The sequence below is a fragment of the Prionailurus viverrinus genome, unplaced genomic scaffold (genome assembly GCF_022837055.1).
Source record: "Prionailurus viverrinus isolate Anna unplaced genomic scaffold, UM_Priviv_1.0 scaffold_45, whole genome shotgun sequence".
Classification (NCBI taxonomy): Eukaryota; Metazoa; Chordata; class Mammalia; order Carnivora; family Felidae; genus Prionailurus; species Prionailurus viverrinus.
Genome location: NW_025927610.1, coordinates 2564436 through 2581864, shown reverse-complemented (window position 1 = coordinate 2581864; position 17429 = coordinate 2564436). Strand labels below are relative to the sequence as shown.

At 42.7% G+C, this 17429-nt stretch overlaps 1 protein-coding gene across 12 annotated transcripts in view; it reads right to left on the bottom strand.

The window, feature by feature from the left end:
• The window catches only part of HAUS3 (HAUS augmin like complex subunit 3), a 43784-nt gene extending 30919 nt beyond the window's left edge, over nucleotides 1-12865 (bottom strand). For 6 of the 12 annotated variants that reach the window (XR_007149722.1, XR_007149725.1, XR_007149726.1 and 3 more), the window contains exons 1-4: nucleotides 12743-12865; nucleotides 10226-11732; nucleotides 8627-9066; nucleotides 6833-7061 (exon numbers count right to left, since the gene is read on the bottom strand). Coding sequence is in view for 2 of the 12 variants with exons in the window: in XM_047847289.1 (XP_047703245.1) it covers nucleotides 6833-7061; nucleotides 8627-9066; nucleotides 10226-11134 (1578 nt within the window). In the remaining 10 variants the exon portion in view is untranslated. Of the gene's footprint in view, nucleotides 1-6832; nucleotides 7062-8626; nucleotides 9067-10225; nucleotides 11751-11783; nucleotides 11902-12280; nucleotides 12336-12742 lie in introns of those variants that run through there. The other 6 variants (XR_007149718.1, XR_007149719.1, XR_007149720.1 and 3 more) reach the window with 6 other exon arrangements.
• Nucleotides 12866-17429: the final 4564 nt, after the last annotated feature.

The following is a 17429-nucleotide window of genomic DNA, read 5'->3' as shown; positions in this document are numbered from 1 at the left end:
CACATTCTTCTCCAGTGCACGTGGAATGTTCTCCAGAACAGATCACATACTGGGACACAAATCATCACTCAACAAGTACGAAAAGATCAAGATCATACTGTGCATATTTTCAAACCACAAAGCTATGAAACTTGAAATGAACCACAAGAAAAAATGTGGAAAGATAATAAATACTTGGAGACTAAAGACCATCCTACTAAAGAATGAATGGGATAACCAAGAAATTAAAGAGGAAATTAAAAAGTACATGGAAGCCAATAAAAATGATAACACCACAGCCCAAAACCTCTGGGATGAAGCAAAGGTGGTCATAAGAAGAAAGTATATAGCAATCCAGGCCTTCCTAAAGAAGGAAGAAAGATCTCAGATACACAACCTAACCTTACATCTTAATGAGCTGTAAAACGAACAGCAAATAAAACCCAAAACCAGCAGAAGACAAGAAATAATAAAGATTAGAGCAGAAATCAATGCTATCGAAACCAAAAAAACAGTAGAACAGATCAATGAAACCAGAAGCTGGTTCTTTGAAAGAATTAACAACATTGATAAAGCCCTAGCCAGTTTGATCAAAAAGAAAAAGGAAAGGACCCAAATAAAATCAAGAATGAAAGAGAAGAGATCACAACGAACACAACAGAAATACAAACAATAATAAGAGAATATTATGAGCAATTATACACCAATAAAATGGGCAATCTGGAAGAAATGGACAAATTCCTAGAAACATAAACTACCAAAACTGAAACAGGAAAAAATAGAAAACTTGAACAGTAAAGAAATCAAATTAGTAATCAAAAATCTCCCAGAAAACAAGAGTCCAGGGCCAGATGGCTTTCCAGAAGAATTCTACCAAATATTTAAAGAAGAGTTAACACTTATTGTCTTGAAGCTCTTCCAAAAACCAGAAGTGGAAGGAAAACTTCCAAACTCTTTCTATGAAGCTGGCATTACCTTGATTCCAAAACCAGACAAAGACCCCACTAAAAAGGAGAACTATAGACCAATTTCCCTGATGAACATGGATGCAAAAATCCTCAACAAAATACTAGCCAACCAGATCCAACAACACATTAAAAAAATTATTCACCACAACCAAGTGGGATTTATACCTGGGATGCAGGGCTGGTTCAATATTCGCAAAACAATCAATGTGATACATCACATCAATAAAAGAAAGGACAAGAACCACATGATCTTCTCAATAGATGCAGAGAAAGCATTTGACAAAATACAGCATCCTTTCTTGATAAAAACCCTCAAGAAAGTAGAGATAGAAGGATCATACCTTGAGATCATAAAAGCCATATATGAAAGACCCAATGCTAACATCATCCTCAATGGGGAAAAATTGAGAGCTTTCCCTCTAAGGTCAGGAACAAGACAGGGATGTCTACTCTTGCCACTGTTATTCAACATAGTATTTGAAATTTTTTTTTTTTTTTTTTCAACGTTTATTTATTTTTGGGACAGAGAGAGACAGAGCATGAACGGGGGAGGGGCAGAGAGAGAGGGAGACACAGAATCGGAAACAGGCTCCAGGCTCTGAGCCATCAGCCCAGAGCCTGACGCGGGGCTCGAACTCCCGGACCGCGAGATCGTGACCTGGCTGAAGTCGGACGCTTAACCGACTGCGCCACCCAGGCGCCCCATCAACATAGTATTTGAAGTCTTAGCCTCAGCAATCAATCAACACAAAGAAATAAAAGGCATCCAAATCGGCCAGGAGGAGGTCAAACTTTCACTCTTCACAGATGACATGATACTCTATATGGAAAACCCAAAACGTTCCACCAAAAAATTGCTAGAACTGATCTGTGAATTCAGCAAAGTCGCAGGATATAAAATCAATGCACAGAAATCGGTTGCATTCCTATACACCAATAATGAAGCAACAGAAAGAGAAATCAAGGAATTGATCCCATCTACAATTAATTGCACCAAAAACCATAAAATACCTAGGAATAAATCTAACCAAAGAGGTAAAAAAAAAACCCGAAAACTATAGAAAGCTTATGAAAGAAATTGGAGACACAAAAAAATGGAAAAATATTTCATGCTCTTGGATAGGAAGAACAAAATTGCTAAAATGACAATACTACCCAAAGCAATCTACATATTCAATGTAATACCTATCAAAATAACACCAGTATTCTTCACAAAGCTAAAACAAACAATCCTAAAATTTGTATGGAACCAGAAAAGACTCTGAATAGTCAAAGCCATCTTGAAGAAGAAAATCAAAGCTGGAGGCATCACAATCCTGGACTTCAAGCTGTATTACAAAGCTGTAATCATCAAGACAGTATGGTACTGACACAAAAACAGACAGATTAATGGAACAGAATAGAGAACCCAGAAATGGACCCACAAACGTATGGCCAACTAATCCCTGACAAAGCAGGAAAGAACATCCAATAGGATAAAGACAGTCTCTTCAGTAAATGGCGTTAGGAAAACTGGACAGCGACATGCAGAAAAATGGACTTGGACCACTTTCTTACACCATACGCAAAAATATACTCAAAATGGATGAAAGACCTAAATGTAAGACAAGAAGCCATCAAAATCCTCAAGGAGAAAGCAGGCAAAAACCTCTTTGACCTTGGCCGCAGCAACTTCTTACTCAACACGTCTCACATCTCCAAAGAAGGGAAACAAAAGCAAAAATGAACTGTTGGGACCTCATCAAGATAAAAAGCTTCTGCACAGCGAAGGAAACAATCAGCAAAACTAAAAAGCAACCAACAGAATGTGAGAAGATATTTGCAAACGACGTACCAGATAAAGGGTTAGTATCCAAAATCTATAAACAACTTATGAAACACAACACCCAAAAAACTAATAACCCAGTGAAGAAATGGGCCAAAGACATGAACAGACACTTCTCCAAAGAAGACATCCAGATGGCCAACAGACACATGAAAAGATGCTCAACATCACCCATCACCAGGGAAATACAAATCAAAGCCACAATGAGATACCACCTCACACCTGTCAGAATGGCTAACATTCACAACTCAGGCAACAACAGATGTTGGCGAGGATGCAGAGAAAGAGGATCCCTTTTGCATTGTTGGTGGAAATGCAAGCTGGTGCAGCCACTCTGGAAAGCAGTATGGAGGTTCCTCAAAAAATTAAAAATAGAACTACCCTACGACCCAGCAATTGCACTACTAGGCATTTATCCAAGGGATACAGGTATGCTGTTTCAAAGGGACACATGCACTCCAACGTTTATAGCAGCGCTATTGACAATAGGCAAAGTATGGAAAGATCCCAAATGTCCGTCGATGGATGAATGGATAAAGAAGATGTGGTATATATATACAATCGAGTATTACTCGACAATCAAAAAGAATGAAATCTTGCCATTTGCAACTACGTGGATGGAACTAGAAGGTATTATGCTAACCGAAATTGGTCAGAGAAAGACAAACATCACATGACTTCACTCATATGAGGAATTTAAGATACAAAAGAGATGAACATAAGGGAAGGGAAGTAAAAATAATGTAAAAACAGGGAGGGGGACAAAACATAAGACTCTTAAATATAGAGAACAAAGGGTTGCTGGAGGGGCTGTGGGAGGGGGGATGGGCTAAATGGGTAAGGGGCATTAAGGAATCTACTCCTGAAATCATCATTGCACTATATGCTAACTAACTTGGATGTAAATTAAAAAATAATAATAAATGATTTTAAAAAATGGTACAGTTACTATGCAAAAGTTAGGCAGTTCTTCACAAAGTTAAACACAAAATTGCTACATGATACAGCAATCCAACTTCTAGGTATACACCCCAAAGAAACGAAAGCAGGGACTCAGATATCTATACACAATGTTCACAGCAGCATGATTCATAACAGCCAAAGGGTGGAAGCAACCCACGTGACCATCAACAGATAAACAGAATGTACTATATACATTCAATGGGATATTACTCAGCCATGAAAAGTAGTAAAATTCTAACATATGCTACAATACGGATAAAACAGTAATAAATAAGTAAATAAATAATAAAATAAAATAAATAATGAATAAATTAAAATAAATTAAAAATAATAAATAAAACAGTAATCATACAAATTATTTCACATGAAATCATACATATGATTTCACTTATATCAGGTAACAGAGTAGGCAAATTCATGGAGACAGAAAGTGGAACAGAAGTTACCACAGGCTAAGGAAGAAGGGGCTAAAGTTATTGTTTAATGGGTACAGAGTTTCTGTTTGAGATGATGAAAAAGTTCTGGAAATGTATAGTGGTCATGGTTGCACAATATGTGAATGTATTTTTGTACTTAATGTTGCTGAATTGTACACTTAAAAATGGTTAAAACTGTAAATTTTACATTTTGTATATTTCACAATAAAAAAATTATTAAAAAAAATAATCACAAGCATTCCTGTTCAAGGAAAGGTAGGTTATTCAAATCAATCCTCCCATAAGAAAAAAATGTAAAAGGCTAAACGAAATATTTTTAAAAGTCAAGCAAAACAAAAACTTCCTAAAAGCAATGAAGAGATAACAAGACGTTAAAAGGAACTATAAGTCCATAAAACACCCCAGACTGGTAAGACAGCCCCGCGGCAGCTTTACCTAGGACAACCGCCAATCTTAGAAAACTAGAACCTATGATTCTTGAGACCCACAAGATGAGTGAGAGAAAAATTGAAGTCCAAGGTCCACAGAAAGTAGGAAGTCAAATGGGAGACCCTCTTCATGATAAGCCAAGGATCACAGGACACCAACAATCTTTTTTTTTTAATGTTTATTTTTGAGAGATGGAGAGAGACAGAGCACGAGCAGGGGAGGGGCAGAGAGAGGGAGACACAGAATCCGAAGCAGGCTCCAAGCCCTGACCTGTCAGCACAGAGCCCGACGCAGGGCTCAAACTCATGAACTATAAAATGGTGACCCGAGTCAAAGTGAGACACTTAACTGACTGAACTACACAGGTGCCCAGGACACCAACAATCTTAAGATCAGAATGATCCAGAAGTGGAAGAGCCCCTGGATAGAATTACAGCCCAGACAGAAATCACCTGGATCCTCCAAAGACTCTTAGACTTAACCCAGTTTAAGGTTCAGAACTGGTCGGGCCCACAGTATCTAACAAAAGAAACATGAAGGCAAAAAGCACTTAAGGATCATTTATTTCATAATGATAAGAGGCTCCCTTCACCAGAAAGAGTGATTTTATTTTTATTGTACGCCTCAATATGGTGATGGGACAATTTGTTTATAGAAGAAAAAAAGAACTAATAAAATTAGAACTCTACCTCATAATCATACATAAAAATAAACTCGTGGTGGAGAACTAAAAGTGAGTACTATAAGGTAAAGTAAAAAGGACTATCATTATGATGTTAAGAGCAAACCTTAACAAGATATGAAAAACAAAATATAAAAAATGGCAAACCAAAGAGTAATAAAAATAAAATAAAAATACATAAAAATTAAAATGCTAAAAAAAGCAAAAAACAAAGTAAAAAAGACAAGCCACAAATAGGAAGTGAATACATATAACACATGTAACAGAAAAAGGATTGGCACTTGAAATATATAAACTCCTACAAGTGATTTAAAAAAAAAAAAAAAAAAACCCGAAAGGGGCAGTGGGTGGCTCAGTCGGTTGAGCATCTGACTTCGGCTCAGGTCACGATCTCACGGTTTGTGAGTCTGAGCCCCTCTTCGGGCTCACTGCTACCAGCACGGAGCCCGCTTTGGATCTTCTGTCCCCCTCTCTCTCTGCCCTTCCTCTACTCATACTCTATTTCAAAAATAAACATTTAAAAAAAATGGAAAAAGGAGATGAACACAGAGTTCTCAGGAAAAGATGAATGGCCAGTAAATAACTAAAAGAGGCCTCAACCTCCTTAATAATTAGGGAAATGCAAATTACGACCTATATGGGATGCACCAATTAAGAGAATTTACAAATCAGATAGTGCTATGTGAGGAAAAGGATGTGGATCAATATCATCTCTTTGAACTCATGTAATATGGTACAACCACTCTGGAAAACAATTTGACGTACCCTGAATCTGAACCCGTGATACAGCAACTCCACTGCTGAGTGTGCACATGTGTGTACACGCGCACAGCTGTGAGACATATGACCAGACTGTCCACAGCAGTATAACCTACAATAGCAAAAACTGGAAATAACTGAAATGTCTGTCAACGTAACACATAACTGTGGAATTTCATATAATGGAACACTAACTACATGAAAGAGAAAACTTTACATGTGTCAACATGGAAGAAGGTCAAAATCTTAATATTAATCAACAAGTTACTAAAGAATATTCATAACATAATTACACCCCATACGTAAATTTCAAAAACATACAAAACTAAACAATATACTGTCTAGGAATATCTATGTGTAATAGAAGTACACAAAAAAGCAAGCAAATGATAAAATCCAGCGAAGTAGTTCTCCTTGATGAAGAAAGGGAAATGCTACTTGGAGAAGCATGCCATCACAGAGGACTTCAAATATAATAATTCTCTATTTGCTAATAAGACAGGTGAAATAATAACAGGGGTAGTTTTTTTTTCTTTAAATACTTAGTATAAACATTACATATCCTTTTATGGCTAAAATATTTTGTAAGTTTTTAAAATTCTATGTACATCAATCAAAACCATCTGAAAAATATTATTTATGTATGTCTAAAGCTAGGATATAAAATAATAAATTTTATATTAGGGCAATAGAATTGGGGGTAATATTTTCCTCATGTTAACTCTTTCTTCAGTATCTTTTACAACAAACAATTTTTACAGCATCTTCAGTTGCTATGGCATGTACCCACCTGGTCACTAAGCAAAAGCTGATTTCCTCCTTGATACAAAGTATCACAAAGCTCGTCCACATCATTATTCAGTTTGGACAGAAAGAAAGAATGTTCTCGAGTAGAAACTGCCAACTGATCTTGTACTAAAGAAACATCCTGTTTTAATTTCTCAGCCACCTCCTCCAGGTTTCCATGGGTTATAAACAATTCTTTTTTCTTATTGTCTCCTTCTAAAAGTTGATAAAGCCTAAAATGTAAAAATAAAGTTATAAGAAAAATTCTCAATCAGTCTTATATACCACTATATAAAAATTCTCAATACAGTCTTCAAAATTATAATCCACTATATTGAGCATCTTTGGGGATAAGTAAGAACTTAAAAATATTAACCTGGAAAAAAAATTAACCTATCTGCTGCTACATCAAGCAACCGAAAACATTCCAGCTAAAATACCATCTTACTACAGAAATACATATTGTAATTACTACATCTGATTCCCATTTTCTCATCTCCCAAGTTTTAAATATAAAATACTTTTTGACTTTTAACTGTCATTAGCCTACTTCAAACAAAGCATGTTTCAGAAATACCTCCCAAGAAAACATCTCTTCCACAGAATACAACTATGATGTAGTGGAAATAACAAGGAACTTGAAACAGAAGACCTAGGTCGGAGTTGTGGCTGTCTTTTCGGACCCAGGTCAAGTCAACCTCTGAGACTTAACTTTCACATCACATACCTATTTTTATAGGATGGTGGTGGGTTTAAAAGCGGAAAGTTAAAAATATAAAATGTAAAATAAAGTGAGTAAAGAACTACAGAAATAGTAAATTTGCTACTCCAGTCTTCTACATGTTTAATTGTCGAATTAAATTCCTAATGGACCATGAGACCATTTAACACTTCAAACATTAATAGCAGAAAAATCCTTTGGAACAGATGGAAAAATGTGAGGTAGCACTTTCTACACATTTCTGACAAAAAGGGTTTGCTCTTTTTCTTCAAATTAAAAAACACAGATTTTTAAAATTATTTTATTATTTTAGCAAGTTGCAACAGACCTCATAAAACTGGTTCAAGTCCAAGGCTGCCAATTTTTTTCTTGTGGGATGTGACTACACAATTTAAGGGGGGAAGCATTCTTAGCTCATGTCAATGCCACCCTCTGAAACTGCAACGGAGCAGCCCTTTCCATGCCCATCATCTCATTAATAAGAAAACAAAAGGATTAGATCACTTTCCCCTAGTCCTAGAGAAAAATTAGGAGTAGGATCCAGACTTTTGAGGCATTTAACTACTTTAGCCCTCCAATTTTAGTATCCCTATATCATCAATTGCCTGGACATCCAAAAAAGGTTGGGAGCTAGCATTCCTTTTTGCCGATTCACCTGACTAGACACGGAAATGAAGTCAGTCTTCTCTCTCTACTGACACCTCCAAATGCAATCAATTCTCTACCTAGCAAAACCTACTACACCCCAAGCTGTATTCAAACTCCCTGTAGTTAAACTCTGCCCCAACCTCAAATAAGGCATCTAAACAATGGTGCTTAAAGGTGCATATGACCTTGTATACATTCACTCCTCCAGCCCACCCACCCCAGCTCTAACACAGCTGCTTCCACATTGAACAAGAATGGAAAAGGGAGCAAAATATTCAAAAGGAAAAGAGTCACATACAAGAGAAATGAAGGAAGAGAACAGAGAGCCAGAACAGAAAGAAAAAATGTTTTAAACTTCCACAATCTTAGTTAAAACTCTCTACGGTATTTTACAACAAAAAGAATTACTGAAGAAATACAGAAGCATACCTATGAGTAGAATAGTCCTTGGTATCAATGGTATTCCTTGGATTTATCTGCTGACATACTGACGGGTCTGTCAGCATTTCTAATCGCTGGCGGAGCATCGCATTACTTTGACTAAGTTCTTGAACTAAATTTTCAAGTTGACGATGTATGTCCCAATGCTTTCTCAATTCAATTTCATATGATAACTGTAGAAGTTCAAATGATGCCTTTTGCTTTATCAACTGATTTAAAACTAACTCTTGTCTTGCTGTATAATAGTCTTGTTTAGCAATCTGTAGATCAAAATCTCCCTTTACAACTGGCATATTCAATAACTGGGCATTCTCTTTTACCACAGCAGGCAAGCTTTTATCTTTTATATAAGTGATTTGTTCTTCAAGTTTCAGAATCTCACTGTTCAAGCTAGAAATTTTAGCATCCAAATTATCTTTGCCAAGAGCCTACACAGAGAAAACAATTGCGTTGAAACCGGTCAGTATGAAGTTGAAATCATTTTAAAATTCTTTTTACTTTCCCTTTTAGATTATCAGATTAACATGCTCACTAATAAAAACTAATTGCATACTAACAAAAGCCAAAATCACAGTTTAAAAAAAGGAAAAGTGTGGACTAAGCCAAAGGTAAATCACTAAATTTTAATGCTATTACTACCACGTATGTACAGTAATGGCTACCAAAACAGAGAGCTTTTCATGTTTGTCTTACTTAAAAAAAATCATTAATTAGCACACTACTCACTGAAAGCAAATGTACGCTATTTAGGTTTTTCTTAAAACTAAAATAATCCCAGTAGCTATTCTTCTGGTCTGTCACCTCATTTTAACCCTTGTAAAGAGTGACAGAACTCCAGATGTTATTCCGAAGTTTATGGCAGTTACAGAAAGTAACTTGGTACTGGTACTCAGTTTCAGTCCTGTTTTCACTCAATTATCTAGTGGTTACATTACCCAGAAAGCAAGCTTTCCAAGAGTACAGATATGTGCACTACACCTGTACATTCTCAACAAAAAGTCAGCGTTTCAGTCCACTGAACTGCATCCCTGACTTCATTAGCACCAAACAAGGAGCAGACAAGGCAGAACACCCACACAGAAAAATAAAAAGGAATTTCAGTGTTCTCTGAATCTGAACCCACACAAATTTCAAATTCAGAAAAAGTACTTTTGTTCAAAATTAGTTAATGCGATTGCATTATAATCTGTTCCTGCCTTTTACTAATATGAAGATCTACTTGTATGAAATGCTGACACATTGGGACACCTGGGTGGCTTAGTCGGTTAAGCCTCTGACTTCGACTCAGGTCATGATCTCATGATTTGGGAGTTGAAGCCCCATGTTGGGCTATCTGCTGTCAGCACAGAGCCTGCTTCCGATCCTCTGTACCCCTCTCTCTCTGCCCCTCCCCTGGTCACATTTTCTCTCTCAAAAATAAATAAACGTTTAAAAAAAAAAAGAAAAGAAACAATGACACGTCAAACTAAGCACTGAACAAACAGAAAATAAGAAAATGTATTTATTTTATCTCCCTTTCTAAAATACTAACATACCCTCCATTACTAACAATTACAATATGACGCTAGTCTCATTTCTCATGTTTACCTTGCTAGTGAGGCTATGAAGATTCTCCTCTGCCCACTGTATACTTGACTTCATGCTCAAATTACTTGCTTTCAAGTGAATTAACTCATGTTGAGCACAAATGTATGCTAGCTGCAGCCTAACCATCTCCAGCCGTCTCTCCTCAAGGATTTCTTGATTATCACAAATAGATGGTGCTTGTATATCTAAAAGCTGAAAATTTTCTTCATTTGAACTTTCAACTACTTCATGTATACCTTGAAAGAACTGTTTTTTGGTATACAAAGTTAATGCTGCTGTGCTTTGCTCTTCTTGGCTTAGATATTTTTCCAAGGAAAACTGAGATAAAAACACCAGTGGATTTGCCCCTTGATCCAAATTAGAATGTCTGAAAAACATCATCAATTTAGCAACGCCATCAGTAAGAGCCTGAAGTTCATTATTTATCTTGGTGTTCATCGCATTTAGAATTCCTTGACTCTGCTTCAGCCTTTTAGTGGCTTCTTCTTCTTTAGCACTTAACCTCAGAGATTTGTGGCTTGTTACCGAAGCCATCAACTGGCATTTATTACGTCGCTGAATTTTTAGGTTCTTCAATTTCTGCAGAGCTTGAACTTCAACTTCCAATTTCTCTAGCTCTTTGTCATCCAGGGTAGAGGTTTTCAAATCAGAAGTTTTACAGGTTTTAAGAACTTCATCCAGTGCTGCTCCTTCTAGGATGGGCTTGCCTGATTTTTGAAGAATGCTAAAAGCTTCCAATTCTTCTTTGGACAATACATTCTGTTCATTCACATTCCCACAAAACCACTTCAAAAATGCTTCATCTTCAACAGTCTCAAACAACCAGTCAAAATCTTCCCCATTAAGACTATCAGCTTTGGGATAATCAATTTTTTTTAATGTTTCCACAAACTCTTTTCCACAACTCATGGTTTAACTGCACAACTTTTTTGTAACTGATACGGGTTTATGGTGTGGATATTTAGAAGATAAACCCAAATACAAACAAACTAAATTTATGTTAAGTTCAGAAGAAGGACAAAATTTTTTTAGAATCTATGACTTCTCCTGGGGGGAAAAAACAAACATTAGACCACAAATAAGACAACTAATAAGACAACTCTATTTGTAAAAGAACAATATAGATAAATACCACAGATATCTGGGAGGGAAGCATCTAACCTGAGGTAGTTGTAGCTGAAATGTTTGACAGAGATAAAGAGAAGATAAACAACTAGGGTATTACTTAGAACACCGAAAAAATAATGAAAACCTAATTATCAAGAAAATCTTATTTTTTCCAAAGATACATCATATCGCATGAGTTCAGTTTTGAATTCAAAATAAATATATCTAACCAAGTCCAAGCCAGCCTGTGGCTAAGCAGCCTCTTTTCCTGCTTTTTCTAAGCAAATAGAAATAAATACGATAATGTCCTTGAGGAAGAGTCAACAAAATATTTACCTCGACGACTGAATCAGCACCCGCCATTCACACAAGAGTCAATGCCCAGCCACGATGAACCAACCTAGCGCAGAGAAAATCAGGTTTAAGATTTAAGAACCACCCTCAAACTGACCTTAAAAGTGCTCATCAGCAGAAAAACAAATGTAACTTTGTAAGGTGGCGGGTGGTAAAAGGACTTAATGCGGCAACCATTTCGCAGTGCACAGAAATGTGGTCATCATGGTGCACACCTAAAACCAATACAACATATCCCAATTAGGCTTAAAAAAAAAACAACAACACCTACAGCAAAAACCCCACCCAAACCCCAAAACCAAGTGCCCTCAAATTTCAGATCAGAAGCACCAAAGAACTAGGCGCACATGAAGTAAAAATGCTTTCGGCATTTGCTACTCTGCCACAAACGCGCCACCGAACCACCCCGCTGACTTCACCCAAAGAATTTCTCGGGGACCGAGACGAGCCGCACGGATTAATGATCTGCGTAACACGTGCGAAAAAGCCTCCGCTTTTGTTTTCTGTGTAATTCAGTCACGACACGGATGCACGTCAATAAAATACACAACCACAAAAGCCACCGAACTGGCGTGAAAGGCAAACTGCACAAACCCCAGACCCGCGCGGCCGGCTGGTGGCTTTCCGGAGCGACCTCCCACGTCCCAACAGTCTTGCACCCGCCAGGGACCACGCTCCCGCCTGAGCCCCGCCCCCCTCCCGCCTGAGCCCCGCCCCCTCCCGCCTGAGGCCACGCCCTCCCGCCCTCGGCCCCACCCGCCCTCGCTCTCCCGCCAGAGCCCCGCCCCCACCCGGAGGCCCCCTCACTCTCACCGGCGCCGCACTCTCCACCCACGCCCACTTCCCGCTTCCACTCACGCTCCCCGCCCTCGCCCCTCAGCCCTTGCCCTCGCACCCGCGCCCTGCGGACCGCGACTGCGTCGCGCTGACAGCTACTTGCGCGCCTGAAGAGAATTCCCAGGGGTGCCTGTAAAGGAGAGGCAGCGGTGGGGTCGGCGCCGCTCCCACAGCCCCACGCCCCGCGACGCCCAGAACAGTGAGGCCGCGGCCATTCACCTCTGGAAGCTCCGCTCGCGCCCCTCAGAAGCCCGCCGCCGCGCTCCGCGCCCGCACTGCCTCACGGGAGCTCTGCCACGGCGCGCGCGCACACCCGGCAGAAGCCGGACCGGGGGGCGTGACCGCCTGGGCAGGCGTGGCGTCGGAAGAGGCGGGCCTGGCTGGGAGGGACTTTGCGGTAGAGCCTAGCGGAGTGCCGGCCCGCCGTCACGGCCTGGCGTCCACCGGTAGGGAGCGAGCTGATTGGCTCTCCGCCTCGGGGGCGGGGCCGGGGAGGCGTGTGATTGGAGTAGAGGAGGGTCTTGGGTGCGGGCCGCCCTGGTCCCGCTGCGCCCGGCTTCTTTCTACGGCGGTGCGTTTTCACCGCAGCGGACTCCATGGCTGAGGCCACCTTTCGGGTCTATTTTGCCGGACCCCAGCGCCCCATCGTCTATAGAGGCGTTTTCCCGGAAAGCCTGGTTGCGGTCCGGATCTCGCCGGCGCGGGGCCCGGGCCGCCAGGCCGGGTTCCGGGGCGCGCGCCGCCTGCAGAAGTCGGGGGAGTGGAGGAGCAGCGTCTGGCGAGTCTTTAGGCTCCGCTGTCCTTACTCGCTTTACGGGCTTTTGCGTTGAACGTTGTTTTGCGAAGCACGCATTGCCCAAGCCCTCACCTGACCACTAAGCAGAAGCAGACTTCCTCCACGATCCCGTTTTCAAAACAGATCTTTTAAAAGGTTGAAAGTACCTGAACATGGAGTGGATATGTGTCAAAGACGTAGTTCAAGTCTAGACGGAACACTTTCCAAGGAGGGTGCGAGACGCAGGACGTGGGTCGTCCTTGAGCGATAGAGCTGGCCGAACACTGCAGGGTCCGCGCACCCCTGCCGATGCGGGCGGACCTGCGGGGTCACTGTTGGGGCCTGGCAGCGTTCGCGCGCCTCTCTCTTACTAGCCTTCCACAGATGAACGTCTAGAAGTAGTGACTACATAGTACTCCCTCCAGCCCCCGCATCAGGTGACCCGAAGGTGGTTGGTTAGAGATGTCCTAGGCTAGTGGGACAGTCGAAGGGCAGAAGTCTTTCTGGATAACTTTTAATGTTTTTAAGGGGAGAAAAAAGAATGGTCTAAGACATGTCATGAATTAATCTCGGGTCGAAGATACTTTTTTTTTTTTTTTTTTTCAAAAAAAACTTTTAGTGTTTATTTTTGAGAGACAGAGCATGAGCGGGGGAGGGGCAGAGTTGAAGATACTGCTTTATGAATCCTTCATTTGTTTCACTTTTTACTTTTCCTCTTCCGAAAGACAGTAAAGCCTAAAATGATCTCAGAAGCAGATATTACAGGGGAAGAAAGTGCACAGATTGGTACCCCGCCTGAAACAAGGTGAGGCTGGACTAGGGAGGAGACAGTCGAGTTGGTGAGTGGGAGGACAGGGTTAGAGACCCTGGACCAGGAGGACTCCCTTTGCCACCGACCCCGGGGGTTGGGGGGGGGGGGCGGGGCGGGGATGGGAACCCATGGAGGGGGCGGGGGAGGGGTCCCCCTGAACAGAAGCTGAGAGGCTTGGAGGGAGGAAGTGGAGGCTGTGCAGACAGGGCCTTCAAGACATTTTGCTGAGGAGGCAAAGATTGAGGGAGGGAGAGGAGCAGAAGGACACGAGATGAGGGGGTGGGAATGTAGGGTAGGGTGGGGGAGGGTTTGGGTTTGTTTTGTTTCAAGATGAGAGGAACTTGGGATGTTTATAGACTGTGAGGAGGAACTCAGAGGAGAAAAGAGGAGAAAAAAGAAAAGGGACTGTTTTGGTTTTTTTTTAATGTTTATTTTTGAGAGCAAGACAGACAGACAGAGCACCAGCAGGGGAGGGGCAGAGAGAGAAGGAGAGACAGAGTCCGAAGAAGGCTCCAGGCTCAGAGCTGTCAGCACAGAGCCGGATGCGGGGCTCCAACCCACCCACTGTGAGCTGAAGTCGGACACTTAACTGGCTGAGGCACCCAGGCGCCCCAAGGGACTGCGTTTTTGAAAGATGCCCCAAGGGACAGGAGGGTGAGGGACTGGAGACGAGGCCTGTGAAGCTGTTCTAGAAGCCCATTTTTCCTCGTGACTCCTGGGTCAATTCCTGGGCCACAAATTCTCCATATGATTTTGAATTGCTGTCCATAGTTATTTGTTTCAAAGATGTTTATGGGGCCAAAAAAAAAAAAAAAGCCGTAAAAACATACAGTAGAAATCACACTGTTATCAGCTCCCAGAATACAAACCACGCACACATCAGGTTTAATTATGCACTCAGGAAGCTTTTAAAAACATGACTTTCTAGGGGCACTTCTGCATTTGAGGCTGCATTTGGGATTCAGGAAAGCGAGTGTGTTACACTTATTTCCAAGACACAGTTTCTTTCCTCCAATAAAACTCATTTGGGGTTTCAGTGGGGCCCTTGCAGAGTCAGAAGATGAAGGGAACCCCTGAAGGAGGCTTCCCCAAGGAAACGGGGGGGGGGGGCAGCACAGGGGACTAAGCAGCCTCGACACACAAATGCAAGCAGCAAGGGGGTTCACCGACGGCTGTGTCTCCTTTTGTCCTTCCTGTAGGAATCTTTTTCTCCTGCTGATACTAAAAAGTATTTTAGGGGACGCCCGGGTGGTCCAGTCGGTTGAGCATCACACTCTTGATTTCCACTCAGGTCGTGATCCCATGAGATGGAGCCCCAAATAGGGTTCCATGCTGACCGAATGGGGCTCCGTGTTGACCGTGGACCCTACCTAAGATCGTCTCTCTCTTTGCCTTTCTCCCACTTGGACACGCATGTGTGCACACACATGTACTCTCTCTCTCTCTCTTTCAAAGTTAATAAACTTTAAAAAATTTTTAGGGGAGCCTGGTGACTCAGTCACTTAAGTGTCCGACTTTGGCTCAGGTCATGATCTCACGGTTCGTGAGTTCGAGCCCCGCGTCAGGCTGTCTGCTGTCAGCATGGAACCTGCCTCAGATTCTCTGTCCCCCCCTCTCTCTCTGCCCCTCCCCTGCTCTCTCAAAAATAAACATTAAAAAAAAATTTTTTTAAGTATTTTAAGTTTTGGACAATATGTTTTTATATATGTTTAAGCTGCAGTCTGATGTTAAAGATCATGTGTTCCTAGATGTAGTTTTCAATAATAATGGGACTCCATTCTTCAAGCAGTGAGGGGTGGGGGCTAGGCAGGTGAGTGACATTCTCAGACATGTGTTAGAAGCCTGACTCTGCAGTAACAAAAGTGACAAAAAGGTGTCAAGAGACAGATGCAGGGAGCCTCCCGTGCACTGGGGAGAGGAGGAGTAAAGGTTCGGCTGGGTTCTTGCAAGGGCAGAACCCTGGGGCCTGAGGGCCAGAGTTTGGATGACCCTCAGTTTCCAGCTGAGCAAGAAGGTGGTACTTCTTTCTGTTCTCCCTATTAATCCTTCCTGCTCAGAAGAAAGCAGAGGAGGAGGGTGGGCGGGCGGAAAGTGGTTTTGTCTTCCAACACACTGATATCACGTAACGGAGGTAAAAACTCAGTCCTCACACTCAGAAGCAAGTTGGGGTCAGGAGCTCGCCAAGATAGTTCCTTCAACTGGGGATGGGAAGGGTTTGGGTATAAGAGGGCACAGAGGAAGGGGGCAGTGAGGAGCCTGGGAGGGGGGTTGGGGTCTCATGAAGGGCCTGAAGACAGGCTGAGGAGGCAGAAGGCAATGAGGAGGCAGTTGAGAGCCACTGCGAGCTGAATGGACAAGTGGCATAACATTTACATTCTGGAAAGATCCTCGTGGGGCTAGCCTGCACTAGAGGCCTGACCTGGCTAGGGACTGGGAACAGAGGAAAGGAAACAGCATGCACGGGGCCTTGCCTCCAGACGGGCCCAGATTAGACCAACGCCCAATTTGGGTGGCCATAATCCTGGCAGAAGTGTGCGGGAAGGGGCACAGGAGCAGGTCCCAGAGGGGCGCTGGGGGCTGGGGGCGCTGGTGAGTGCAGACTTCTGGCCAGGGGGAAGCCAGCGTAGGAGCGCAGGAGCCGGTGGGGAGAAGGCAGGCACCTGGGGTTAATTCTGGAGGCTGTGGGAGGAACAAGACCACCAGGGGTCAAGCTGGCTGCCAAGGAGACTTTGGGAGGGAGGGCTGGGATGGAGGGGGTCGTCTCCCTTGAGGGGCGCTGAGGTGGAATCTGGTGGGGGGAGGGGTTCCCCAGAGGACCAGGGTCAGATCCCAGGCCCACCCCACTCCAGTGGGTGACTTGGGGAAGGTGGGTACCTTCTCTGAGCCTCGGTTTCCTGTGTGAGATGGGCCCAGCGTGAGGACATCAAGCTCTAATTTCTGGGGCCCTCATGCAGTCAATAAAAGGTGGTAGTGATTTTAAGTCCTGGCAATATTTGGAATTTACATCCAGACCCAAAGCCCCAGCTGCACTCCTAGGAGGGATTCCCTTGTTTTCCAAAGGTGCCCTCAGGCGGACTCACCCAGGTCGAGAGGCCAGAGTGCTGCTGCCTGCTGCAGGAGGGAGGAAGAACCCAGATTCCTTCCTGAGGTCCCGGCAGGTCCTCTCTCTCCCAGACACCCCCAAACCTGCTGGGGGGTCTCACTGAGCCATCTCCAATGTGTGCGGCTGCATGTCCGCTGCAGGCACCCCAAGCTCTCCAGAAAGTCCTGTTCCGGCTAGCTGGCTACGCAGCTCCCCGCTGCCAGCATTTCATCCCCCA